The following is a 25,595-nucleotide window of genomic DNA, read 5'->3' as shown; positions in this document are numbered from 1 at the left end:
CTGCTCTCTCTATATATTATGTTACACACACCCACACACACATGCACTTAAAAGGAAAACAGACTGACAAAATTGGCCAAGGATTACAGTACACAGGACACATAATTCCTCTACTATCAAGTTACTTCATTTTAGCTTGCAAATAATAAAGAGAAAATTATTCATATGCAGAATCTTTCCATTAAAATAATATTTCCTATTATAATCATCAACTATACAAAGAGCATATGCAAAATGATTAGCATTATTTAAAACAGGAAACTGTGCTTACACCATATTCTTGATTCTTCCATGTGACTGGTGTATTTCATGCTTCAGTTGACACACTGTGAAAAAGGATTATAGTATAAATACTATTGTTTCAGACTGCTTCAGTTTAAAAATCAAAAAAGATTTCTTATTTTGAATCAAAAAAATAATAATTTGACTTGAGAAAGCATGAATTGGACCCAAAGGAATAAAATTGTGAGAGAAAGTGAAAAGGACCTGAAGTAGGATTTAATTGTTTGTTGCTTGTTTGTTTTTGGAGAGAGATCCAAGATGGCTGATCACTAGCAGCTCGAGACTGTAGCTCCCACTGAAAGCGCAGAGAACGAGAGGACGCCACACTTTCGGATCAATTTTTGCTGCTCACGCACCGGGTGATTCCCAGCGGAGGAGCCCCACGTGTCGCCAGCGCGATTCTTATGGCCGGCAAGGCGGTTTTGCCGCTGCCTTGGTGCGGCGGTTCTCGGTGCAGAGTCAGAAAAGCACCATCAATCTTAATGCTGCTGTTTTGGCTGGTGCAGTGGGTTGCTCAGATTTTAGCACCGGGAATCAACAAGTTGGACATCCATTCAGAAACCCAACTATAAAGACAGTAATTATATAGACCACAGATGGATAAATCTATAACGAAGGGAAGAAACCAGCCTAAAAAGGCTGAGAATACCCAAAATCAGAACGCCTCTCCCTCTACAGGGGATCACAGTTCCTCATCAGCAACGGAACAAGGCCTGATGGAGAAAGACTGTGTTCCATTAGCAGAAGCAGGCTTTAAAAAGTGGATAAGAAACTTCTGGAAATTAAAAGAACTTGTTCTAACCCAATGCAAAGAAACTAAGAACTTCGAAGAAAGGCTTGACAAAATGTTAACATAATACACAATTTAGAGAGGAATATAAGTGAATTAATGGAGCTGAAAAACACAACACGAGAGCTTCATGAAGTATGCACAAGTTTTAACAGCCGAATTGATCAAGCAGAAGAAAGGATATCAGAGGTCGAAGACCAACTTAATGAAATAAAATGTGAAGACAAGATTAGCAAAAAAAGGATAAAAAGAAATGAGCAAAGTCTCCAAGAAATATGGGACTATGTGAAAAGACCTAATCTACGTTTGATAGGTGTACCTGAATGTGACGAAGAGAATCAATCCAAGCTGGAAAATACGCTTCAGGATATTATTCAGGAAAACTTTCCCAACCTAGCAAGGCAGGACAATATTCAACTCCAGGTAATACGGAGAACACCACAAAGATATTCCTCAAAAAGACCAACCCCAAGGCACATAATTGCCAGATTCACCAGGGTTGAAATGAAGGAGAAAATACTGAGGGCAGCCAGAGAGAAAGGTCAGGTTACCCATAAAGGGAAGCCTATCAGACTCACAGCAGATCTCTCAGCAGAAACCCTACAAGCCAGAAGAGAGTGGGGGCCAATATTCAACATCCTTAAAGAAAAGAACTTTCAACCCTGAATTTTACATCCAGCCAAACTAAGTTTCATAAGTGAAGGAAAAATAAAATCTTTTGTGAACAAGCAAGCACTCAGAGATTTCATCACCACCAGGCCTGCTTTACAAGAGCTTCTGAAAAAACCACAACAAATAGAAAGGAACAACCAGTATTAGCCTTTCTAAAAAATACCAAAAAATAAAGAACATCAACATAATTAAGAACTTGTATCAACTAATGGGCAAAACAGCCAGCTAACATTAAACGGCAATATCAGACTCACATATATTATTATTATTAATTCTAAATTTAAATCGACTAAATTCCCCAATCCAAAGTCACAGACGGGCAAAAAAAGCCAAGACCCATTGGTATGCTACATCCAGATCCATCTCACATGCAAGGATACACAAAGACTCAAAACAAAGGGATGGAGAAAAATTTACCAACCAAATGGAGAGCAAAAATAATAAATAAATAGAAAGCAGGAGTTGCAATTTTTGCTGATAAAATAGACTTTAAAGCAACAAAGATCAAAAGAAGCAAAGAAGGATATTACATAATGATAAAAGGATCAATGTAACAAGAAGAGCTAAAGATCCTAAAAATATATGCACCCAATACAGGAATACCCAGATATATAAGACTTATACAGAGACTTGGACTCCCACACAATAATAGTGGGAGACTTCAACATCAATATCAGACAGATCAATGAGACAGAAAGTTAACATCGATATCCAGGACTTGAACTCAGATCGGGAACAAGTAGACTTAATTAACATTTATAGAACTCTCCACTTTAAATATACAAAATATACACTTTTATCAGTACCACGTCACACCTATTTACAGGTTTAAATGAAATATTGGTTGGCTGCTTGTTAGCTATTTTCTTCCTTCATTTTTTTTTCCATGTCTGTATTATTAAACACAATTACAGGCATACCCATTTTTAGACTGCATTCTAGCAGGGGCAATAAAGCAACACCCCAGTTCTCTCTCCCTCTCCCTCTTCCTCATTCTTCCTCTCCATTTTTTCTTTCTTTCTTTTTTTTTTATTCTTTCTCTTTTTTCCTTTCTCTCTTTCTTAAAAAAAAAAAAAGAAAGAAAACTAAGGAGGTGTGTGTTTATCATTTATGTTCACTCCTCAAATGCTCACAGCGAATCAGTTTGGATCACAGATGAATTATCTCAGCTGCTAACTTCTTCTAGGAAAAAAAAAAAAAAAGTTCTCTATCTACACAAAGGCAAGCGTGTACCTATCTGTACCCCATACTGGGTTTCTGGTAGCTGAAGTGCACATCTCAGGAACTTATGTATGTACACTAACTTACTTGTGATAAAAATCTCAACAGATGACAATACCATCTGAGTGTAGCATCACAAAACACATCACTAAAGTGTACTAAAATAAGGTTATTTACTTAAAAATGATACATTGGATATAATCTGTATATAAAACAAAGCAAGTAATAGTAAACTTAGTAAGGCACATTTGAAACCAGATGCTGTACAAAATACATTTAGTGTGTTACATATCAAAGACAAATCTACATTTTTGGTGTTTTACAATTGCATGATAAAACTGCTTGCTTTTACCCTTCTTTCAATGCCTATGTACCGTTTTCCCTAATGAAGCTATAATATACAATATACACTACATTTTAATTTTTAAAGGGGTCAGGACAAAGGTCACTAAAAGGGCTTAAATAATTCCCTAGAAAGCAGACTACAGAGCATAAGCTAAAATTACAAGATTTAATCCTTTGCAAGAGCCATATTCACATACTTTTCTTATGGGACCATCATTACACGTGGCTTCACAGGACGCTGCCCTGGATTTTGGTTCTTATGAATGCGCCTCCTCCCTTTAGTTTCTGCTGTGACTCTCACAGCAGCACTGAGGCAAGAGATGAGCTGTGGCACTGCTACTTTAATGCCTGACTCAAGTCAGTAATAAATATGACTACTTTAAACATTACGAGGGCTATCATAATTTTTTTGTTAAAATAAAAATCAGTATTTCTGCTGTTGAAATAATTTTAGATATTTAGAAACATTTCAAAACAACATCTACAGAAGTGTGTGTCAGTTTTATAAAATGAATGACTTTTTAAAAACTATAGTGCATTTTTGTTCTAAACAGAACAAAGCATCTGAAAAAAAGTATTGATTGAGTAAATCAGAGTCTGGCATGTTCTAGGAAAACATAATTTTAAAAAACTATGGGTCACTTTCTAAGTTTAGAAACACTTCTGGACACTGGAAAGGAAATGTAAAATAGTAAAACAATTTTTGTGAAAATATTTCCCAAGAAATCGGATTCAAGTTTTATACATCAGAAACTTGTTTGATAAGAAAGCACAGTAACAGCTTAGGATAAACAAACTGGAGCAAACCCTAATGTGCCTTTAATCCTAGAGCTCTTTGCCAGCATAAAGATAGTTCACAAGGAGAACTCTCTTTGAGGGTTAACTTTTGCTGTTATTTATAGTCAAGTAGTCTGGGGTTTTTGTTTGCTTTTATATTTTAATGATTTAAAGAGGTATCTGAATGAAGCTACACATTTTAAAAATACTAAATTGCAAATGGGACCAAATAATGGCTTCCAGGGTTTTACAAATTTACTAACTATGGTACTACATAATACTTCTTGCAAAAAAAAAAAGAAAAGAAAAAAAAATTGTGTTTCTACTAATGATGGTTTTGTTTCAACACATAACATGTCATATTTCAAAAACTGAAATATTTTTGTGATGACCACTTGAGAGACTTACTTGGAGCCGTGCACAATTTCTGATGGTCTTGCTTACAAGTGGATTTTTCTAAGAATTTCGTTTATTATCTAAATCTCTGCAGTGGGGAAAGGAAACCTGGAACAGTGGATCAAAATTGGGTGGACATTTCTGATTTCACAAGTATCCTCTAGGGAATGTCCTTTAGAAGAGCATCAATTTCCATCCACCTTTTATCACAGGCAAACTTCTGATCACCTTCTCCATTCTCCAACCACAGATATTTTATATATGACAAATATTAAATAAATAGTTTGATTTACACAAAATTATTGCCTCAAAAAATGTAGCTGTTAGTCCAGAGTCTCTTTCAGCACATATAATAATGGGTGGTGTGTGACAGACCACCCTTACTGCCCCTTTTCTCCTCCAGCTATAGCATATTATATATATATATATTTTTTATAAGGGTATGGCTACAAAATGACAGCTCCTCTACATGTAACAGGGTAAGATAAATTTCACTTAACTCTACCCTTCTCTTCTTCCTATCCTTAATTCTATTACTCATGTTAACACCAGGCTGTAGTGCAGTCTGAATATAACCTTCACGCTCCACAGTTCTGTTTTCCATGCCTAAAATACCCTCTCGTCTTATTTATCTATGCTTAAATCTGCACATTGTTCTGGAACCAGAGTGTAATTTTAAGAACACGTCTTCCCCACTACTGATGACTCTCAACCGGAAAGACGCTCAATTCCTTTACCCTGAGCCTCTCTCACCCCTTCACGACATCCCTGGGGAGAAAGTATGGAATAAATAACAGAGAATACATTGGTCAGCACTACCCTCCTTCTTGGAAGCTTGCTTCCCTAGTCAATGCAACCAGCTGTAACTTGACTCCCAGGAATTCATTATTAGAAGTCCCCCTTGGCTAAGACTTAAAAATATATCCAACAATGTGCTGTCTATTAGGAAGAAAGGTAATATTTTGGCCTTCATATTCACTATTTGTTTCATTTCTCAACTTGTACAGAACCTAAGAAGGGGACCTCTTCAGATACCTATACATACATGAATTTCTATCTTTCCCATAAGAACCTTTGTAACTACACTGGGCACTGGTAATATCTGTCCTTATTAAAATAAAATAATAATTATTATCTGTTTGACTCATTACCACCTTACATTGAGTATGTAAATGTCTCTGTGTGTTCCTAGTCATCTCATTAGCTAGACTGTAAGTTCTTTCTAAATAGGGAACATGTTTTCTACTTATGTATGTTCTACACAGGATTTAAGAGATTTAATACTACACATTGATTGAAAAAAGAAGCAATTTTTTTTCCTGGAAACTAACTGTAATACAGTTCCTTCTGGAAACTATATGTAATACAGTTGATCACAGAGTGGTAAACATTTTGTTTATTTGATAGGGATGAGCAATAATTTTAAACCATTTTTAATAATTAAAAATTGATACTTTGGATCACTCCCTTTTAAGTAAATCTTTATAAACTGAATTACAGCTGGGTGTGGTGGCTCATGCCTGTAATTGCAACAACTTGGGAGGCTGAGGTAGGAGAATCACTTGAGCCTAGGAGTTTAAGACCAGCCTGGGCAACATAGACTCCATCTCTAAAAAAATTTTTTAAATATGTGGTCATGGTGGTATGCACCTGTAGTCCCAGCCACTTGGGAGTATCCCTTTAGCCCAGTTATTTGAGCCTGTGGTGAGCTACGATCATCTCACTGCACTCCAGCCTAGGTGACAGAGTGAGACTCTATCTCTAAAAAATAGACAGGAAAAAATAATAAGGAATGGTTCCAGCAAAGTGGCTTAGAACTTAAGTTAGATACAGTAAGAATTGCTAGCATGCCCTTTTAGGATGTTGCTCAGGGCCTATTTCTGGGAATGAGCATGTGTCTTAAAGAATTTACAGGGTTGCTCAGGATCTATTCCAGATTGCAACATTAGAACGTTTTATCGGGTATTTTTCAATCTTACTAAAAGTTAAGATTGCAAATTCAAGAAATAAAGGATGTTGGGGTTTTGTTTTGTTTTGTTTTGAAGATTAAAATATGAACTTTTTTCCTTCAACTACTATTTTCAGTTCCGGGGTACCTGTGCAGGATCTGGATAGGTAAATGGGTGCCACAGTGGTTTACTGCACAGATCATCGCATCACACAGGTATTAAGCCAAGCATCCGTTAGCTATTTTTCCTGATGCTCTCCTTCCACCCTCACACAGGTGCCCAGTGTGTGTTGTTCCCCCCACCATGTGTTCATGTGTTCTCATCAATAAACTCCCACTTATAAGTGAGAACATGCACTGTTTGGTTTTCTGTTCCTGCGTTAGTTTGCTGAGAATAGTGACTTCCAACTCCATCCATGTCCCTGCAGAGGACATGATCTCATCCTTTTTATGGCTGCATAGTATTCCATGGTGTATATGTACCATATTTTCTTTATCCAGTCTATTATGGATGTGCATTAGGTTGATTCAATGTTTTTCCTACTGTAAATAGTGCTGCAATGAACATACACATACATGTAGCTTCATAATAGAATGATTTATATTCCTTTGGTTATATACCCATGAATCAGATTGCTGAGTCAAATGGTATTTATGCCTCTAGGTCTTTGAGGAATCACCACATTCTCTTCCATAATGATTGAACTAATTTACACCTCCACCAACAGTTTAAAAGTGTTACTTTTTCTCCACAACCTTGACAGCAACTGCTTCTTTTTGACATTTAAATAATAGCCATTCTGATTGGCAGGGGATGGTATCTCATTGTGATTTTGATTTGCATTTCTCTAAAGATTAGTGATACTGAGCTTTTTTTCATGTTTATTGGCTGCATATATGTCTTCTTTTGAAAAGTGCCTGTTTATGTTTTTTGTCCCCTTTCTAATGGGGTTGTTTGTTTTTTCTTGTAAATTTGTTTAAGTTCCTTGTTGATTCTGGATATTAGACCTTTATCAGATAGATTGCAAAAATTTTCTCCCATTCTGTAGGTTGTCTGTTCACTCTGATGATTGTTTCTTTTGCTGTGCAGGAGCTCTTTAGTTTAATTATATTCCATTTGTCAATTTTTGCTTTTGTTGTGATTGCTTTTGGCATTTTTGTCATGAAATCATAGCCAATACCTATATCCTAAACGGTATCACCTAAATTTTCTTCTAGGGTTTTTATAGGTTTGGGTTTTACATTTAAGGCTTTAATCAAGCTTAATTTTTGTAAGGTATAAGGAAAAAGTCCAGTTTTAATTTTCTGTTTATGGCTAGCCAGTTTTCCTAGCACCAATTATTAGAGAACCCTTTCCCCATTGCTTGTTTTGGCCAGGTTTATCAAAGATCAGATGGCCGTGGGTGTGCAGTCTTATTTCTGGGTTCTATATTCTATTCCATTTGTCTATGTTTCTGTTTTGTAGCAGTACCATGCTGTTTTGGTTACTGTAGCCTTGAAGTATAGTTTGAAGTCCAGTAGCATGATGTGATGCCTCCAGCTTTGTTCTTTTTGCTTAGGATTGTCTTGGCTATATGAGCTCTTTTTTTGGTTCCATATGAATTTTTAAATAGTTTCTTCTAATTCTGTGAAGACTGTCAATGGCAGTTTAATGGGAATAGCATTTAATTTAATCTATAAATTACTTTGGGCAGTATGGCCATTTTTACAATATTGATTCTTCTTATCCATGAGTATAGAATGTTTTTTTCCATTTGTGTCCTCTCTGATTTCCTTGAGCAGTGATTTGTTGTTCTCCTTGAAGAGGTCCTTCACTTCCCTTATCAGCTGTACTCCTAGGTATTTTATTCTCTTTGATAGCAATTGTGAATGGGAGTTCACTCATGATTTGGCTCTCTGCTTGCCTGTTGATGGTGTATAGGAATGTGACTTTTGCACATTGATTTTGTATCCTGAGGCTTTGCTGAAGTTGCTTATCAGCTTAAGAAGATTTTGGGCTGAGACAATGGAGTTTTCTAGATATAGAATTATGTCTTCTGCAAACAAAGACAGTTTGACTTCCTCCCTTTCTATCTGAATGTGCTTTATTTCTTTCTCTTGCCTGATTGCCCTGGCCAAAACTTCCAGTACTACGTGGAATACACGTGGTGAGAGAGGGCGTCCTTGTTTGTGCTGGTTTTCAAAGGGAATGTTTTCAGCTTTTGCCCATTCAATATTATATTGGCTGTGGGTTTCTCATAAATGGAATCACAGCTACTTTTTATTATATTTTATTTTTTTTTAATAATAATATATGGAGTGCAGTGGAGCAATCTCGGCTCACTGCAACCTCCACCTCCTGGGTTCAAGCAATTCTCCTGCCTCAAGCCTCCCGAGTAGCTGGAATTATAGGCACATGCCACCATCCTGGTTTTTTTTTTTTTTTTTTTTTTTTTGTATTTTTAGTAGAGACGGGGTTTCACTATGTTGGTCAGGTTGGTCTCAAACTCCTGAACTCGTGATCAGCCTGCCTCGGCCTCCCAAAATGCTGGGATTACAGGCATAAGCCACCGTGCCTGGTCAGTAGCTACTTTTTACTGAATACTTACTATTTGCTAGGCACTGTGCTGAGTCCTTACAGTTGTTATCTCACTCAGTCCTCTGAGATATATTGCTAATATTTCCAGCTTGCAAATGAGAATGCCAAGGCTTATGTGTGGCAGACATTGTTCACTGTCTGCCAAATACCCATTCTGCCTATTTCCTTGCATAAAATACACTGTTTGTTTGTTTTCAGGTAGGCTTTGTGTTTAGCCCTAGAAAACAGTGATTTGCCTAGGTCAACAATGACAATCCTGTTCCCTGATTTGAGATACATTTGCTTCCTTCTAGATGGAGGTGGCAGTATGACCCAGTTCTTACCAAGAGACATAAGAAGGAGGCTAAAGGTTTCCAAGTTCCAGAGACATTTTTCTTCCTATCAAGAGGACAGATGTGGCCTGTGTCACTCTTCTCCTGTCTTTCTATCTCAAGTGTGTGATAGTTATATCAACTATCTTTGGACCATGAGAGAATGAGCTAAGAGTTCTCAGAAAGCCTCTATTAGACTGCTGGACCAGTGAAGTAACCACAGACCTCCAGACATTTTAATATATGAGAAATACAGAAACTTACTTAAATCGATGTAGTAGGAGTTTCTGTTATTCATAGCTAAATTTAATCCTGACAGTTATCGTGAAAATGAGATATGAGAAAGTATTTGTCAGTGCAAGATTTTAGTTTAAAGTAAGTGTTTACTGCATGCTTCTAGACACTGAGAATTGTAATAAGGCAAATATAGGAGATAAATAAGACTAACACCTTGCCTTCAGGAGTTAGCAATATGCACAGTAAAATATTAATAAATTAATATAGGTTGAGCATTCCAAAGTGGAAAATCTGAAATCCAAAATGTTTCAAAATCTGAAACTTTTTGAGTGCCAACATGACACTCAAAGGTAATGCTTATTAAAGCATTTCAGATTTTGGATTTTTGGATAAAGGATCAACCTGCATAGTACTGGGGGATTACACAAATGGTGAAGAGATTTAGAACAAAACAACAAATAAAAATATACAGGATTAAAGTCAGGCAAATAAAGGCTCCCAGGGAGTGACTTTTGAATGACATAAACTGGTGGAAAAGTGACAGGATTACAGGCCATCAGATGTTACACATTAAAAAGTAAAAAAATGATGGAGTTATGTGGTTAAAATGGACAACCATATTTGCTTGGTTGCAGCAAAAAGGCTGAGAATAATGAAACAAGTTTTTTTTTTTTTTTTAAGTCAGGAAAGGTATGGGCTTGTAGGGATGCCAGAGGACTTTGTATTTACTTACACAGGTTAATGTATATAGGTAATATGGAATTAGTATAAATACCAATAATTATAGAATGCCATAGGATGGAATATTATTTGGATAACTTTGTTTTAGCATAAACTAAAGGCCAGTGGTCCAACTAGGAGCTTCCTGCAGTTGAACTAGAATTATGTGAAAAGGTTGAAACTAAAAGTGATAATGTGGAGAAAATATCTGCACGATTCAGGATTACTAAGCATAAAGAGAAGGAGAGGAGTCAAAATTATACCCAATTACCAATCTAAGAATTGAAAATTTCAAGAAAGAGATAAATTCTGTTCTAAACTGCCCAAATGATTTTGAAAAAAATTTTCTGAAAAATAGGGTTATTTGCATATTCTATTAGCTGCTGAATGCTACTCTAAAAATATAGACACTATTTTTAATAAAGAGTAAAATCCCTTTCCCTTGTCTTTGGTAAAAACCTGAATGTGTTATAACTTAGTAGCTGATGGCTTGTTATCCTCCTTTTGCCAAGGCCTCTATTCGATTTTCTCTCCCTATCCATTTCACATGTGATTCTTATAAATTTTAACAGTTGAAAAACAAATAGCTGGCTGAACTCTCTGCTTCAGGCTTTTGGATACTTTGCTTCTTGGTAAGTGATCAGTATTTTGATATTGCTGTAGTAATAACAGGAAATGATCTGTTAAAATCTGGATCCCTAGCCACAGATGAATGCCAGTGTAAAGGGGAGAGCTAGTCAGAATAAAGTCTATGAAGAACAGTTTGGGCCATTATTTCTAGAACCACAGGGAGAGAACTGTAATTTGCCCTCAACATTGAAAAAGTGAATACATAGTGGAAGAACGTCTTATAGTGATCACTGAACTGCATCAGTGGAAAGCTCATGGCTACAAACTTGGTAATTAAAATAAATGAGATGGTAAATGCTAGCACTTCAAACATAATAATGTGAAATATCATTTCCAGAAATAAAAACTCACTCAGAAAATGTTTCACAAGAATACAGAACAATTTTTAAACTGGTCCGTTTATAATTTTGCTTCTGTTTGCAAAAGAGCAAGCTGGTTCTACTCACCAGAAAAGACAAGAGGGACAAATAATGGTGGTGGAGATAGTTATGGCATATATATTGTTGAAAAATAGGTTGGCTAATAGTAAAAAGTAACTTTAACTTTCATATAAAATTGCCATGGATTATAGGCATTCTTTTAGATTTTTACAGTGGGGAGTTTTCAAATTATTAGACTTAAGATTTTTCCTGTTGATAAATCATGGTCATGAACAATTAATAAACTGATCCATGAGGCTTTCTCTCTCATCATCTCTCTCTCTCTCCAAGGCTTTCTGGATAAAATTATACAAAAACAAACTCAACTAAATGGCAGACCATGAAACACAGACAGCTTCTTGTAGAAGACTGGTAAACAGCCTTGTATTGCAAAAACTTCCAAATACCATACTCCAGGGAGTCAGAGTAGAAGACTGGAAGGCCAAAATAATATGGACAAAAGAAGATAATCCTGGTTTAAAAGATCTGCAAGGCAAAAATGTTCACATACAGTAATTATATTCCCTAATGCTTTATGTAACATATTTCACAAATTTTATCACTTTAAAAAGCTGATTGAAGAATAAAAATAACCTAGAATTCACTTTAAAATAACTTATAATAAACAAATACTTTACTAAAGAATTTTATAGCAATAACAATTTTCTAAAACACTAGATAAGTTATAATATATTAATCTGTACTAAATTACTAGTCATAATGGCTAAAGGAACAGAAGGCATGTTTGCTAAAATTACTTTTCAAGATTTGTCAGTGTTTTAATCATTGAACAGTTTCAAATGACAATAAATGTACAAAACATCACTTGGTTCTGAATACAAAAATCATCTGTTTAAAATTAATTATTGTTACTCATATAAAAACAATGATAGTCTGGATGCAAGAATAGGCTTGAAAGGCGAATAACTAGCTGATATTACAAATAGTCTTTCCAACATTCTAGCTCCTTCACAATGTCTTCTTCAGCTTCACCTCTATCTTCTTCAGTCAGAGGTATACTCTCCCTTCTCCTCTCCACTCTCATTCACTGATTAGAGAGCTCACCATTTCTAATTTCTGGCTTGGTTGGTTAAAGACCTGTTGTTTCCTCAGTAGACTAAGCAACTGGAAGGCGAGGTTTACATTTTTATCCTGGTTTCCTTACTTCATTTATCTTAACTATACCCAATAGATATGCACACACACCAAAACACAGTTGAATGAATAAGTCCTTTTAGAGTTGTGTATTTATTAGTGTTCTGTGACTGTATTATTTTTAAATTCAACATTTTGTTTGTTTTTGTTGCTGTTGTTTTTGAGACAGGGTCTCTGCCACCCAGGCTGGAGTGCTGTGGTACAATCATAGCTCACTGCAGCAGCAACTTCCTGTGTTCAAATGATCTTCCTGCCTCTCAGCCTGCTGAGTAGCTGGGACTACAGGTGCACACCACCATGCCTGGCTAATTATTGTTTAAATTTTTGTAGAGACAAGGTCTTGCTCTGTTGCTCAAGCTGGTCTCAAACTCCTGGGCTCAAGCAATCCTCCCATCTTGGCCTCCAAAAATGCTAGAATTACAGGTATGAGCCATTGCACCTGTCCCCCACAATTTTTACATAAAGTTTCTAGTAATCAGTTCATAAGCTGATTTTGAAAGTGTTTTATACCCAGATTATATGTGAAATTAAATTTTTCATATTATAACTGCAGTTTGTCCAATATTCAAAAGCACTGACTGATTGCAAGTGAATCAGTCAATTTGCTGTCATTGTTTTATGAACTGTTAAAATGGCTTTTCCAAACTTGGTGTTTTATTCACAAGTCCTATACAATAAGAAATATAGTTACTTCAAATCTAACATCTTTTAGCTGATTCTTATATTAAAGAAGCAGAATGTTATTTTCAAAATCAGTTCTGTTGAGGTATAATCCATATACAATATACAACTGTGTATAAAGTGTAAAATTTGATGAGATTTGGCATATGTAAAGACCCGTAAAACCATGACTATGATCAGGTTAATGGGCATTTCCATCATCCCCCCCAAATAGTTCATCCCTTCTTACTTCTCCCCACTCCCCATCCTATATAACTGATCTACTTTCTGTCACTTAGTTTATATTTTCTAGAATTTTATAAAAACTGAAAACCACATATGTGTACCCTTTTTTAGTACAGCTTCCCTTAAAATAACTTTTAGAAATTTAATTGTGGGGCCGGGCGCGGTGGCTCAAGCCTGTAATCCCAGCACTTTGGGAGGCCGAGGCGGGTGGATCGCGAGGTCAAGAGATCGAGACCATCCTGGTCAACATGGTGAAACCCCGTCTCTACTAAAATACAAAAAGTTAGCTGGGCATGGTGGCGCGTGCCTGTAATCCCAGCTACTCAGGAGGCTGAGGCAGGAGAATTGCCTGAACCCAGGAGGCGGAGGTTGCGGTGAGCCGTGATCGCGCCATTGCACTCCAGCCTGGGTAACATGAGTGAAACTCCGTCTCAAAAAAAAAAAAAAAAAAAGAAATTTAATTGTGTTGTTGCATATATCAATAGCTCATTTCTATTGCTGAGTAACATTTCATTTTATTCATATACCAAAATTTGTTTAGACCTCCTGTTGATCAGCATTTAGGTTGCACCAGTTTTGATGTATTACAAATAGAGCTGCTGTGAAGATGCACATACATGTCTTTGTAAGGATATATGTTTTATATTTTGGGGGTAAATATGTAGAAGTGGAATGACTGGTACACATAGTAGGTGCATGTTGAACTTTTTAAAAAATTACCAAACTGTTTTCCAAAGTGGTTATATATTAATTACAGGCATACCTCATTTTATTTCACTCCACAGATAACTTTTTACAAATTGAAAGTCTGTGGCACTCCTACATTAAGACAGCCTGTCGATGCTGTTTTTACAACAGCAAGTGCTCACTTTGTGTCTGTGTCATTTTGGTAATTTTCTATTTCAAACTTTTTCATTGTTCTTATCTCTAATGGTGATCTGTGATGGGTGATTTCTGATGTTCCTTACTATTGTAATTGTTTTGGGATTCAACATACTGCACCCACATACATATGCTGGCGAACTTTACTCCATAAATGTCATATGCCCCTGACTGTTCCATTGACCAGTGGTTCCTGTCTATCTCCCTCTTCTCAGGCCTCCTTAGTCCCTAAGACCCAACAATATTGAAATTAGGCCAACTAATAACCTTACGATGGCCTCTAAGTGTTCAAGTGAAAGGAAGAGTAACCAGTTTTTCACTTTAACTCAAAAGCTAGAAAGGATTAAGTTTAATGAGGAAGGCATGTTGAAAACTGAGATAGGCTGAAAGCTAGGCCTTGTTCTCCAAACAGCAAAGTTGTGAATAGAAGGGAAAAGTTCTTGAAGGAAATTAAAAGTGCTACACTAGTGAACCCATGAATGATAAGAAAGCAAAACAGCTTTATTACTGATAGGGAGAAAGTTTGAGCGGTCTGAATAGAAGATCAAAGCAGCCATAACATTTCCTTAAGCCAAGCCTAATCCAAAGTAAGGCCATGACTCTCTTTAATGTTAGGAAGGCTGAGAGAGGTGAGGAAGCTACAGAAGAAAAGTTTGAAGCTAGCAGAGATTGTTTCATAAGGTTTCAGGACAGAAGCCATCTCTATAAAATTGTGAGGCGAAGGGGTTTAAAAATGGCAATATACCTCTGTCATACCTACCTTTGAAGAAAAAAAATGAAAAATTAAAAAAAACTAAAAATAAAATAAGCAGCATAGAAGAAGCTGGCCTCACTTCCCCACAGAAAACCGAAAACAAATATACAGCACCAAGATTTTTACCAGCAGCTATGCAGGAGTCATATATGAGGATGAGACAGATCACAGGACCATAGAGAAGTAAAAAAACTTCAAGCAGATGGTAGAAGAATCAGACTTCCACATCCACAATGCCCCTCCTGACAATTCTGCCCTGAACCAAGCTTGCAAAAAGCCTTCCACCAACTCACAGTTTCTACGCTGGAAAAAATGAGATTGAGGTAGTGTGTTAGTCTGTTTTTGCCTCTCTAAAAATAAATCCTTGAGGCTGGGTAATTTATAAAGAAAAGAGGTTTAATTGGCTCATGGTTCTGCACACTGTACAGGAAGCTGGTGTCAGCATTTGCTTCTGGTGAAGGCTTCAGAAAGCTTAAAATCATGGTGGAAGGCCAAGGAGAGCCAGCATCACGTGGTAAGAGCAAGAGCAAGAGATGGGGTTGGTGCCATACTCTTTTAAAACAATCAGACCTCCTGTGAACTCAGAGTGAGAACTCACTTATCACTAAGGAGACATCAAGTCATTCCCGACAAATCCGCCCCCATGATCCAAACACCTCTCCCAAGGCTTCACCTCCAAAACTGGGGATTATGTTTCAACATGAAATTTGGAGGGATCAAACATCCAAACCGTATCAGTAGTCCATCAGCTCTCCCATCATCGTGGATTCCCTGGCAAGAAACCTGTACCTGCCCTAACACACAGGAAGCATCATGACTGCTTGAAGGTATAAATATCCCTGAAGACAAGCAGAGACAAACCTGGGGAGGTAGGACTACCATCCCCAGCCCTGGAAACTCTGCTCTGTAACTCAGCTAAAGGAGACACCACATAAGAATGGCTATTCATGCTATTCAGCAGCACCATGCTGTAGGAGGTATGTTCACAGGTCCCTTGGGCACAAACCACTACCAGCCTTCCTATACTGCCAGAATAATCCTTTTGGGAATTCCCCCATTTAAGACAGGCAGCACTCCAATAATTTACTAGAGCAGAGGAGAACCTGGGCTTAAGGATCACATAGAGACAAAAAGGAGGCATCGACCTAATGGTAAAGATTTGCTAAGAGCAAGGTGAAGCAGGAAGTGCTGATGGAGAAGCTGCAGCAAATTATCCAGAAGATCTAGAACAAGCTTGTCCAACTCACGGGCCACTGGCTGCATGTGGCCCAGGATGGCTTTGAATGTGGCCCAACAAAAATTTGTAAACTTTCTTAAAACATTGAGTTTTTTAACAAATTTTTTTTTTTAGCTCATCAGCTACCGTTAGTGTTAGCGTACTCTATGTGAGGTTCAAGGCAATTATTCTTCTTCCAATGTGGCCCAGGAAAGCCAAAAAATTGAATACCCCAATCTAGAAAGTAAGGGATGAAGGTGGCTATACTAAACAATAGATTTTCCATGTAGATGAACAGCCTTCTATTGGAAGATGATGCCACCTTGGACTTTCATAGCTAGAGAAAAGTCAATGCCTGGCTTCAAAGTTTCAAAAAACAGAATAACTCTCTTATTAGAAGTGGATGCAGCTAGTGACTTTAAGTTGAAGCCAATGCTTATTTACCATTCTGCAAACCGTAGGGCCCTGAAGAATTATGCTAAATCTACTCTGCCTGTGCTCTGTCTGTGGAACAACAAAGCCTGGATGACAGTACATCTGTTTAGAGCATAATTTACTGCATGTTTTAAGCCCCTTTGTTGAGATCCACTGCTCAAAAAAAGATTCTTTCAAAATATTACTTCTCATTGTCAATACACCTGGTCACCCAAGAGCTCTCAAGGAGATTTGTTTTTATGCCCGCTAACACAACATCCATTCTACAGCCCATGAACCAAAGAATAATTCTGACTTTCAAGTCTTATTATTTCAGGAATACATTTCATAAGGTACTAGCAGCAGGTGATTCTTTTGATGGATCTCAGCAAAACTGAGAACATTCTGGAAAGGATTTACCATTCTAGATGCCGTAAGAACATTTATCATTTATGAAAGAAGGTCAAAATAGCAACTTTAACAGCAGTTTGTAAAGAATTTTATTCCAGCTTTCATGGATGACATTAAGAGGTTCACAACTTCAGTGGAAGAAGTAATGGCACATGTGGTAGAAATAGCAAGAGAACAAGAATTAGAAGTGAAGCCTAAAGATGTGTCTGAATGGTTGCGATCTCATGATAAAACTTGGACGGCTGAAGAACTGCTTCTCATGGATGAGGAATAAAATTGGTTTTTTGAAATAGAATCTATTCCTAGTGAAGAAACTGTGCATATTGTTGAAATGACAACAAAGGACTTAGAAGAGTACATCAACTTAATTGATAAAGCAACAGCTGGACTTGAGAGGACTGACTACAATTTTAAAAGAAGTTCTACTGTGAGTAAAATGCTACCAAACAGCATCGCAGGCTATAGAGAAATCTTTTTTTTTGAGACGGAGTTTTGCTCTTATTACCCAGGCTGGAGTGCAATGGTGCGATCTCGGCTCACTGCAATCTCCGACTCCTGGGTTCAAGCAATTCTCCTGCCTCAGCCTCCCAAGTAGCTGGGACTACAGGCTGCGCCACCATGCCCAGCTTATTTTTGTATTTTCAGTAGAGACGGAGTTTCACCATGTTGACCAGGATGATCTTGATCTCTTGACCTAGTGATCCACCTGCCTTGGCCTCCCAAAGTGCTGGGATTATAGGCTTGAGCCACCACACCCGCCCCAGAGAAATTTTTTATGAAAAGTCTATCAATGAGGCAAAGTTCATTGTTGTTCTATTTTAAGAAATTGCCACAGCCATGTCAGCATTTAGCAACCACCACCTGCTAAGTCAGCAGCCATCAGCACCTAGATGAGACCCTCCACCTGCAAAGAGGCTATAACTTGCCTAAGCTTCAGATTATTGTTAGCACTTAGCAATCGTATTTTAAAGGTATGCATACATTTTTTAGACTACAATATAGTATAAACATAATTCTATAAGCACTGGGAAACCAAAACGTTTTGGTGACCCACTTTACTGTGATATTCACTTTACTATGCTATTCACTTTATTGTGTGGTGGTCTGAAGTTGAACCTGCAGCATCTTGAGGTATGCCTGTACCAGCAGTGTGAAGTCCATTTTCTCCACATTGTTGTCAATACTTGGAATAATAATTTTAATTGTAGTCATTGTAGTGGCTGTGTAGTATTATCTCACTGTGGTTTTTATTTGCTTTTCACTAGTGTCTAATGAAGTTGAGCATCTTTTTGTATGATTATTTGCCCATCATATAACTTCCTTGGTAAAGTGACTGTTCAATTCTTTTGCTCATTTTTAAATTGCATTTTTCTTCTTACTGTTGAGTTGTAAGAGATTTTTATATATTCGAGATACATATCTTGGTCAAATATATAATGTGCACTTAGAAAGTAAAATACAACTGCTTTGGATAATTATGCTTTGTTAGTATAATATATAATCTATCTGTATTTTAAATTTTCCTTAATCAGGGGAAGCATTATCTCCATAATCCTCAGCTACCAAGTTTTCTCATGCCTAATAAAATGGTCAGCTAGCTGGCATGTGAAAAATAGGTAAGGAGAATAAAAGTAGAAAATATACTGATTTTCTCAACATTCTTCTAATACCTCCTGATTTTAGGAGTCTCTTAGCAAACTATTAATAGGAGATAAGAGACTAGATGCTATATGTGACAGTCTTCCTCCTTTTTTTCTTTTAAGCAAACTTAATAAGCAGTCAGTAAGAAGTAACATTATTAATAAAACTTCTCGTACTTTAAAAAAAATTAGATTTCTAGCCCTTAGGTCTAAGACTAAGACCCTGTTGTTTACATGACTGTCTTCCTTATCAGACTAAAGGAAAACATAAATGCCTAGTGTACATTTCTATTCTTATTGCCTTCATTCTCTCCATTCCTTTAGTTCCTATCCAGGATTTCTCCTTCAATCCTCTCTTCTACCCTCCCCAGCATCTGACATGTATACTGTGTTTAATTTGGTGATTCCAAATAAGTTTTAATTACAGACTTTTTGGTAATCCTAAAGATCACCTACCATGCTTTTTACTTCAAAAACAACACAATGAAAATAATAATAAAATTATTCCCAGAACGTATAGGAAGAGGAGCAAAGTTTTTAATGAGCAAAAAAGTAAAACCATTTTCTATGGTAACCAAGTGAGTTAGTACTCTCTACCAGAATAAAGCAAACACACTATTATAAAAATAACATTCACTATTTAATACTTTCATGTACCCAGGAATGCATGAACCACAGAGAGCAATGTTTCCTAAACAAGAGTGAATCTGGGTAAGTTCTGTGGCTAAATAACCATCCCCCCCGCCATCAGAAAAGTAACACATCTGGAGAAAAAAGTATACAATATCTAATCTACTCATTTTACACCATGGGAAAAAACCACATTTCCACATATTTCTTTAAAATCTTTTAATATATATAAAAAATTTCACATACCTTTATGATTTTATGGGATACATAACTGCCCAGGGAATGCCAGTGGCAGACACAAATATGAAACTCTACCATAAATACTGCTATAACTGAGACGTATAGCAGATTATGCAGGCAATCTTTAACATAATATCATTAGGATATAGACAACCGTAGGGCCATAAGTATTCTATGAAGGTAAATATGAGACAATTAATTATATTTCCCATATTAGATTGGTTCTCATCAGATACCTAACACTAAGCTTATTTTGACACTGTTATTAAAAAGATCTAGTATTAAAAGAATAAACTTCCTCAGGGTAGAAAAAATAGTAATTTCAATCTATTGAAATGACATACACTGATAAAACACAGTCTTGTTCTTGAATATGCAATAAACAATTACTCTAATGTATGAACACTAATGAAATAATCACCCAGCTATTATAATTGTGTACATATTGAAATTTTCAGTTCAACTCTTTTCTTTTGATATAAGGGAAAATAAAATGATTGGCTTCAAATCCATTTTTAGTAACGTAAAATATGTGAGCTTTATTATATGTTAAAGAAAATAAAGATAATATGACCCAAAATGTATTTATCAAAGTTACAATAAAATATTTTTGAACATATACAAAATTACAAATAACCGATGCTTTTTTTCAATAAAGGTATCTGATATACTATTTAAACACAGGATAAAACAGAGATACATTTAATGATTTTCATCTAATTTTAAAGTCACCTTATTGAACGATACATCATGAAATCTATAGTTGTACATCTAGGAAATTTACCAATGGAGCTCTCTTCTACCGGTGTGTATATTTTAATTTGTCTCATATGGGTGTCTCTTCCATTTTGGTGATTGGCTAGAACAGCAATCTGTATCATGAATGTGCGAGTTGGCTTCTTATGATTATCAGTTAAGGGAACATGAATCCAGCCACTTGGTTCCACTAATTCAAGTTGCTGCCAAGGGAAAAAAAATCAGATTATGCTTTTATTCAATGAATGTAATTTATAATAATGAATGCATTCTATAGTAAAATTAACATTTCACTGAAAGAATGACAATATGATGATAATCACTACCAGTTATTGGTCACTTTTACCACAGTCTACTTATAGTTGCCAAGTACTTTACATGTTCCATCTTAGGAGACAAAATGAAAACAGATGTATGTGATTTTTGTTTATAGAACTTGTACAACTTATAAAACCCTAGAAAGCACATCTCTCACAAGCTTTAAAAATATGTGAAGCATAGACAGCTGACTAGATACAGGTAGTATGTGCCTTCTCCATAAAGAGGAACCAGAATAGTAAGTAGACACTCATATTTTGAACAGATAATGTAGGAAAGAATGCTAGGATTCATCAGAGAAGAGATGGGAAGTACCAGAAGTAGATAAGGAGAGGGAGCTTACCCAGCCAGGAACTGACTGAGAGCCAGGAGGGGCTCCTGGATGTGGGGAAACAATAAGAGAGATATGGAGATACCTCCAGGGCTCTACACTCTGAAACAGGTTTATAGGATCTCAGTGATGAGAGAAACCCTCTACCCACTAGGGCCTTGGGCCTGACATAATAAGCTGTCTAAAGACTGTACAGAGACATTACTCCAAAAAGGAAACTCGGAATCCCACAGGCATCTGATCCTAGAGCAACCTTAGCTAGATGCCACTTTGAGAATCTAGATACTGGAGATCTAGAGACAAGCCTGCTGCTGCTGTGCTGCTCCAAGGAGGGAGAAGGGAGGCTGTGTGCTCCAATGCACCCCTGGGAGGGTCCCTACTGACCTGCTGCAGGCTTTTGTTGAGACAGACATGAGCAGACCACACTCCCCACAGCTTCTTGCCCATGCTGCTTGCCTGGGAGGAACCCACCCTCTCTGTCAGGCCCAAGGTGCCATTTTGAGAGGTTAACACTGGAGAGCACCCTGCCCTCAGGTTAAGATCGGGCTGACACAGCTGTAGCTGCTAACCTGTCAAGGAGAAAAGGGGAAACCAGGCTCTCCTATGCATATCTAGAACAATACTCACGCCCTATAATGGGGCTGCTGTGAGACTGAGATGTGAGTGGACAACACTCCATATTGCTTTGTGCCCATGCTGCCTGCCTGAGAGGGGCGCTGCCCTCCCTGGATTCAGTCCCAACATGTAGGGCTTTGCCCCAGCTTCAGCCTGAGTAATAGGCATGGTGGCTACAGCTGCCAGTCAGTCAAGGAACGGAGAAGAGACCAACCTCTCCTAAGAAAACTTAGGACAAGAGACTGCACTGCCACGATGGATGTGAGACTGAGGACTAGCCTGCCCAACCCACTGCAGCTTCCAGCAACACCAACATGGACTGCCTGGGATCCAGCAGGGTTGTTCTACCATTGCTACTGCCATCACCCACACCACACCAGCTGACCAAGGGCCCGAGGACCCAAACACCTGGCCAACCACTCCCACTAGTAGCTTCTCGGCAAGCCACCTGGAGGCCCAAGAATCAGCCCTCCAGGACTCACTAACAGTAGAATAAAGGTAAGTTGCTTTGGGGCCTAAACACAGGCACACTTATTATAATACTGCCACCACTGGGGATCAAAGACTGGCTCAGATGGCAACCAAGTCCTCAGCTAAACTTCACTATAATACCAACTGATAACTGAACCGCAAGCAACCAAGGAAATCACAGGTATCATTGACCTTGTATACTGATGAAGAATTCATACAAAGATCACACTACCACAGGTGCCCACAATAGAAGCCAATGTATTTTAATTGAAAACACCCATACATCTTCAGGAAAATATTTTCCCCTACAAAAGCAATTTCAAATAGTTGAACAAGTGACTGCTAGATCAGATGTGGAGACATCAATGGAAGAAGAGAGGAAACATGAAAAAGCAGGGGAAAATCACATCTCCAAAGGACCACAACATTGTCCAGTGACATACTACAGTCAAAAAGAATCCCCCAATTGAAAACTTACAATTAGGTTTAAAAATAAGAGAAAGAATTTTAAATTAAAAAAAATCCACAAAATACCAGATAAATAATTCAAAATACTAACGCTCAATGAGATGAAGGAGAAATCTGAAAACCAATACAAATAAATCAGTAAATCAATTCAGGATATGAAAAATCATCATCACTGGTATTAAAGAAATGCAAATCAAAACCACATAGAGATACTATGTCATGCCAATTAGAATGGCAGTCATTAAAAATCAGGAGACAATAGATGCTGGAGAGGAAGTGGAGAAATAGGAATACTTTTACACTGTTGGTGGGAGTGTAAATTAGTTCAACCATTGTGGAAGACAGTGTGGCAACTCCTCAAATATCTAGAAATAGAAATACTATTTGACCCAGAAATCCCATTACTGTGCATATACCCAAAGGATTACAAATCATTCTATTAAAAAGACACATGCACATGTATGTTTACTGCAGCACTGTTCACAATAGCAAAGACTTGGAACCAATGCAAATGCCCATCAATGACAGGCTGCATAAAGAAAATGTGACACATCTACACCATGGACTACCATGCTGCCAAAAAAAAGGATGAGTTCACGTCCTTTGTAGGGACATCGATGAAGCTGGAAACCATCATTCTCAGCAAACTAACACAAGAGCAGAAAACCAAATACTGTATGTTCTCACTCATAAGCAGGTGTTGAAAAATGAGAACATATGGACACAGGAAGGGGAACATCATACACTGGGACCTGTTGGGGGGTAGGGAGCTAAGGAAGGGTTAGCAGGGGCTAGGGTGATAGGGAGGGATGGCATTAGGAGAAATGTGACAGGGTGATGGATGCAGCAAACCACCATGACACGTGTATACCTATATGAAAAACCTGTGCATGCTCTGTACATGTACCCCAGAACTTGAAGTGTAATAATAATAATTTAAAAAATCAAAATCATATATAGTATCTTCTCAAACCACAGTGGAATAAAGCCAGAAATCTATACCAAGAGAAACTTCAGAAACTATACAAATACATGAAAATTAAACAGTATGCTTCTGAACAATTGATGGGTCAATGAAGAAATTAAGATGGAAATAAAAAAATTTTTAAATAATGAAAACACAACACATACAGCAAAAGCAGTGCCAACAGGGAGTTTGTAGCATTAAATGTCTATATGAAAACAGTGAAAAGATCCCAAATTAACAATCTAACATCACACTTCAAGGGAAAAAGATACAAAGAAAAAAATCCAAAGACCAGAAAAAAAAAAAATACAAAGAATCAATAAAATAAAAAGCTGGTTTTTTTAAAAGATAAATAAAATTGATAAACCACTAGCTATACTAAACAATAAGACAGAAGAGCCAAATAAATACAGTGATAAATGGAAAAGGACGAAGAGTGGATTAAGAAAACCCTGATACCTGAGAAATGCAAAAGATCAGAGATTATTATAAAAAACCATATGCTCACAAACTAGAAGACCTAGAGTAAACTGATAAATTATTGGAAACATACCACCTCCCAATATTGAACCAGCAAGAAAACAGACTGAACAGACCAATAATAAGTAGTGAGATAAAAGCAGTAACAAAAAATATTCCAATAAAACATAACTCAAGACCAGATGGATTCACAGTTGAATTCTACCAAAATTCAAAGAAAAGCTAACACCAGTCCTCTTCAAACCATTCCAAAACATCAAGGAGGAGAGAATTCTCCCTAACTCATTCTATGAAGCCAGTGTCTCCCTGATACCAAAATCAGACAAGGACACAACAAAAACTATAGACCAATATCCCTAATAAACACAGATGCAAAAATCCTCAACAAAATACTAGCAAATCAAATCCCCACAGCACATCAAAAAGATAACAGAACAGGATCAAGTGGGATTTATCCCAGGAATGTAAGGATGGTTCAATATAAGCAAATCAATAAACATGACATACCACATAAAAAAAATTAAAGACAAAAACCATATGATCATTTCAACAGACACATAAAAGGCATTTGATAAAATGTAGCATCACTTTAACATAAAAAATCCTTAACAATCTAGGAATAGAAGGAATGTATCTCAACATAATAAAGGTCATATATGACAAACCCACAGCCAAGGCCAGGTACAGTTGCTCATACCTGTAATCCTAGCACTTTGGGAGGCCAAGGAGGATGGATCACCTGAGGTCAGGAGTTCAAGACCAGCCTGGCCAACATGGTGAAACCCCGTCTCTACTTAAAAAAAAAAAAAAAAAATTAGTTGGGCGTAGTGGTGCACACCTGTAGTCCCAGCTACTTGGGAGGCTGAGGCAGAATAATCACTTGAACCTGGGAGGCAGAGGTTGCAGTGAGCCAAGATAGCACCACTGCATTCCAGCCTGGGTGACAGAGTGAGACTCTGTCTCAAAACAAACAACAAACAAACAAACCAAAATGAACAACAACAAAAAAACCCACAGCCATGAGATTTAATAGGAAAGAGTTGAAAGCATTCCCTCTAAGTACTGGAATATGAAAAAGATGTCCAGTTTCACCACCTATTTTAAAAATAGTACCAGGTGTCCCTGTCAGAGCAATCAGGCATGAGAAAAAACAAAAACAAAAACAAGACCAGCATCCAAGTTGGAAAAGAGAACATCAAATTATCCTTTTTTGCTAATGATGTTATCTTATATCTAGAAAACCTTAAACACTCCACCAAAAGACTCTCATATTTGACAAATGAATTCAGAAAATTTTAAGATACAAAATTAATATAGAGAAATCAGTAGCATTTTCATATAACAATAATAATCTAGCCAAGGACCAAATCAAGAAGGCAATCTCATTTACAATAGCTACCAAAAAAAAAAAACAAAAAACAAAACTTAGGAATATACTGAATGAAGGAGGTAAACAGTCTCTATAAGGAAAACTACAAAACACTGATGAAAGAAATCACAGATGACACAAACAAATGGAAAAACATCCCAAGCTCCTAAATTGGAAGAATCAATATTATTAAAATGATGATATAGCCCAAGGCAATCTATAGATTCAGTGCAATCTTTATGAAAT

At 37.0% G+C, this 25,595-nt stretch overlaps 1 protein-coding gene across 2 annotated transcripts in view; it reads right to left on the bottom strand.

Annotated features, from left to right (window-relative positions):
* Positions 1 to 299: 299 nt before the first annotated feature.
* ANAPC10 (anaphase promoting complex subunit 10) overlaps positions 300 to 25,595 on the bottom strand; it is a 148,387-nt gene continuing 123,091 nt past the window's right edge. The window contains exon 5 of one of the 2 annotated variants that reach the window (XM_032246480.1): positions 300 to 326. In XM_032246480.1, coding sequence (XP_032102371.1) covers positions 315 to 326 — 12 coding nt within the window. In that variant the 3' untranslated portion in view covers positions 300 to 314. Of the gene's footprint in view, positions 327 to 19,536; positions 20,534 to 25,595 lie in introns of those variants that run through there. The other variant, XM_032246477.1, reaches the window with a different exon arrangement.

Source organism: Sapajus apella, unplaced genomic scaffold (assembly GCF_009761245.1).
Source record: "Sapajus apella isolate SASKATOON/1434 unplaced genomic scaffold, GSC_monkey_1.0 scaffold61, whole genome shotgun sequence".
NCBI classification, from domain to species: Eukaryota; Metazoa; Chordata; class Mammalia; order Primates; family Cebidae; genus Sapajus; species Sapajus apella.
Note: the sequence above shows the minus strand (reverse complement) of the source record. Positions and strands in the feature narration are given on the sequence as shown.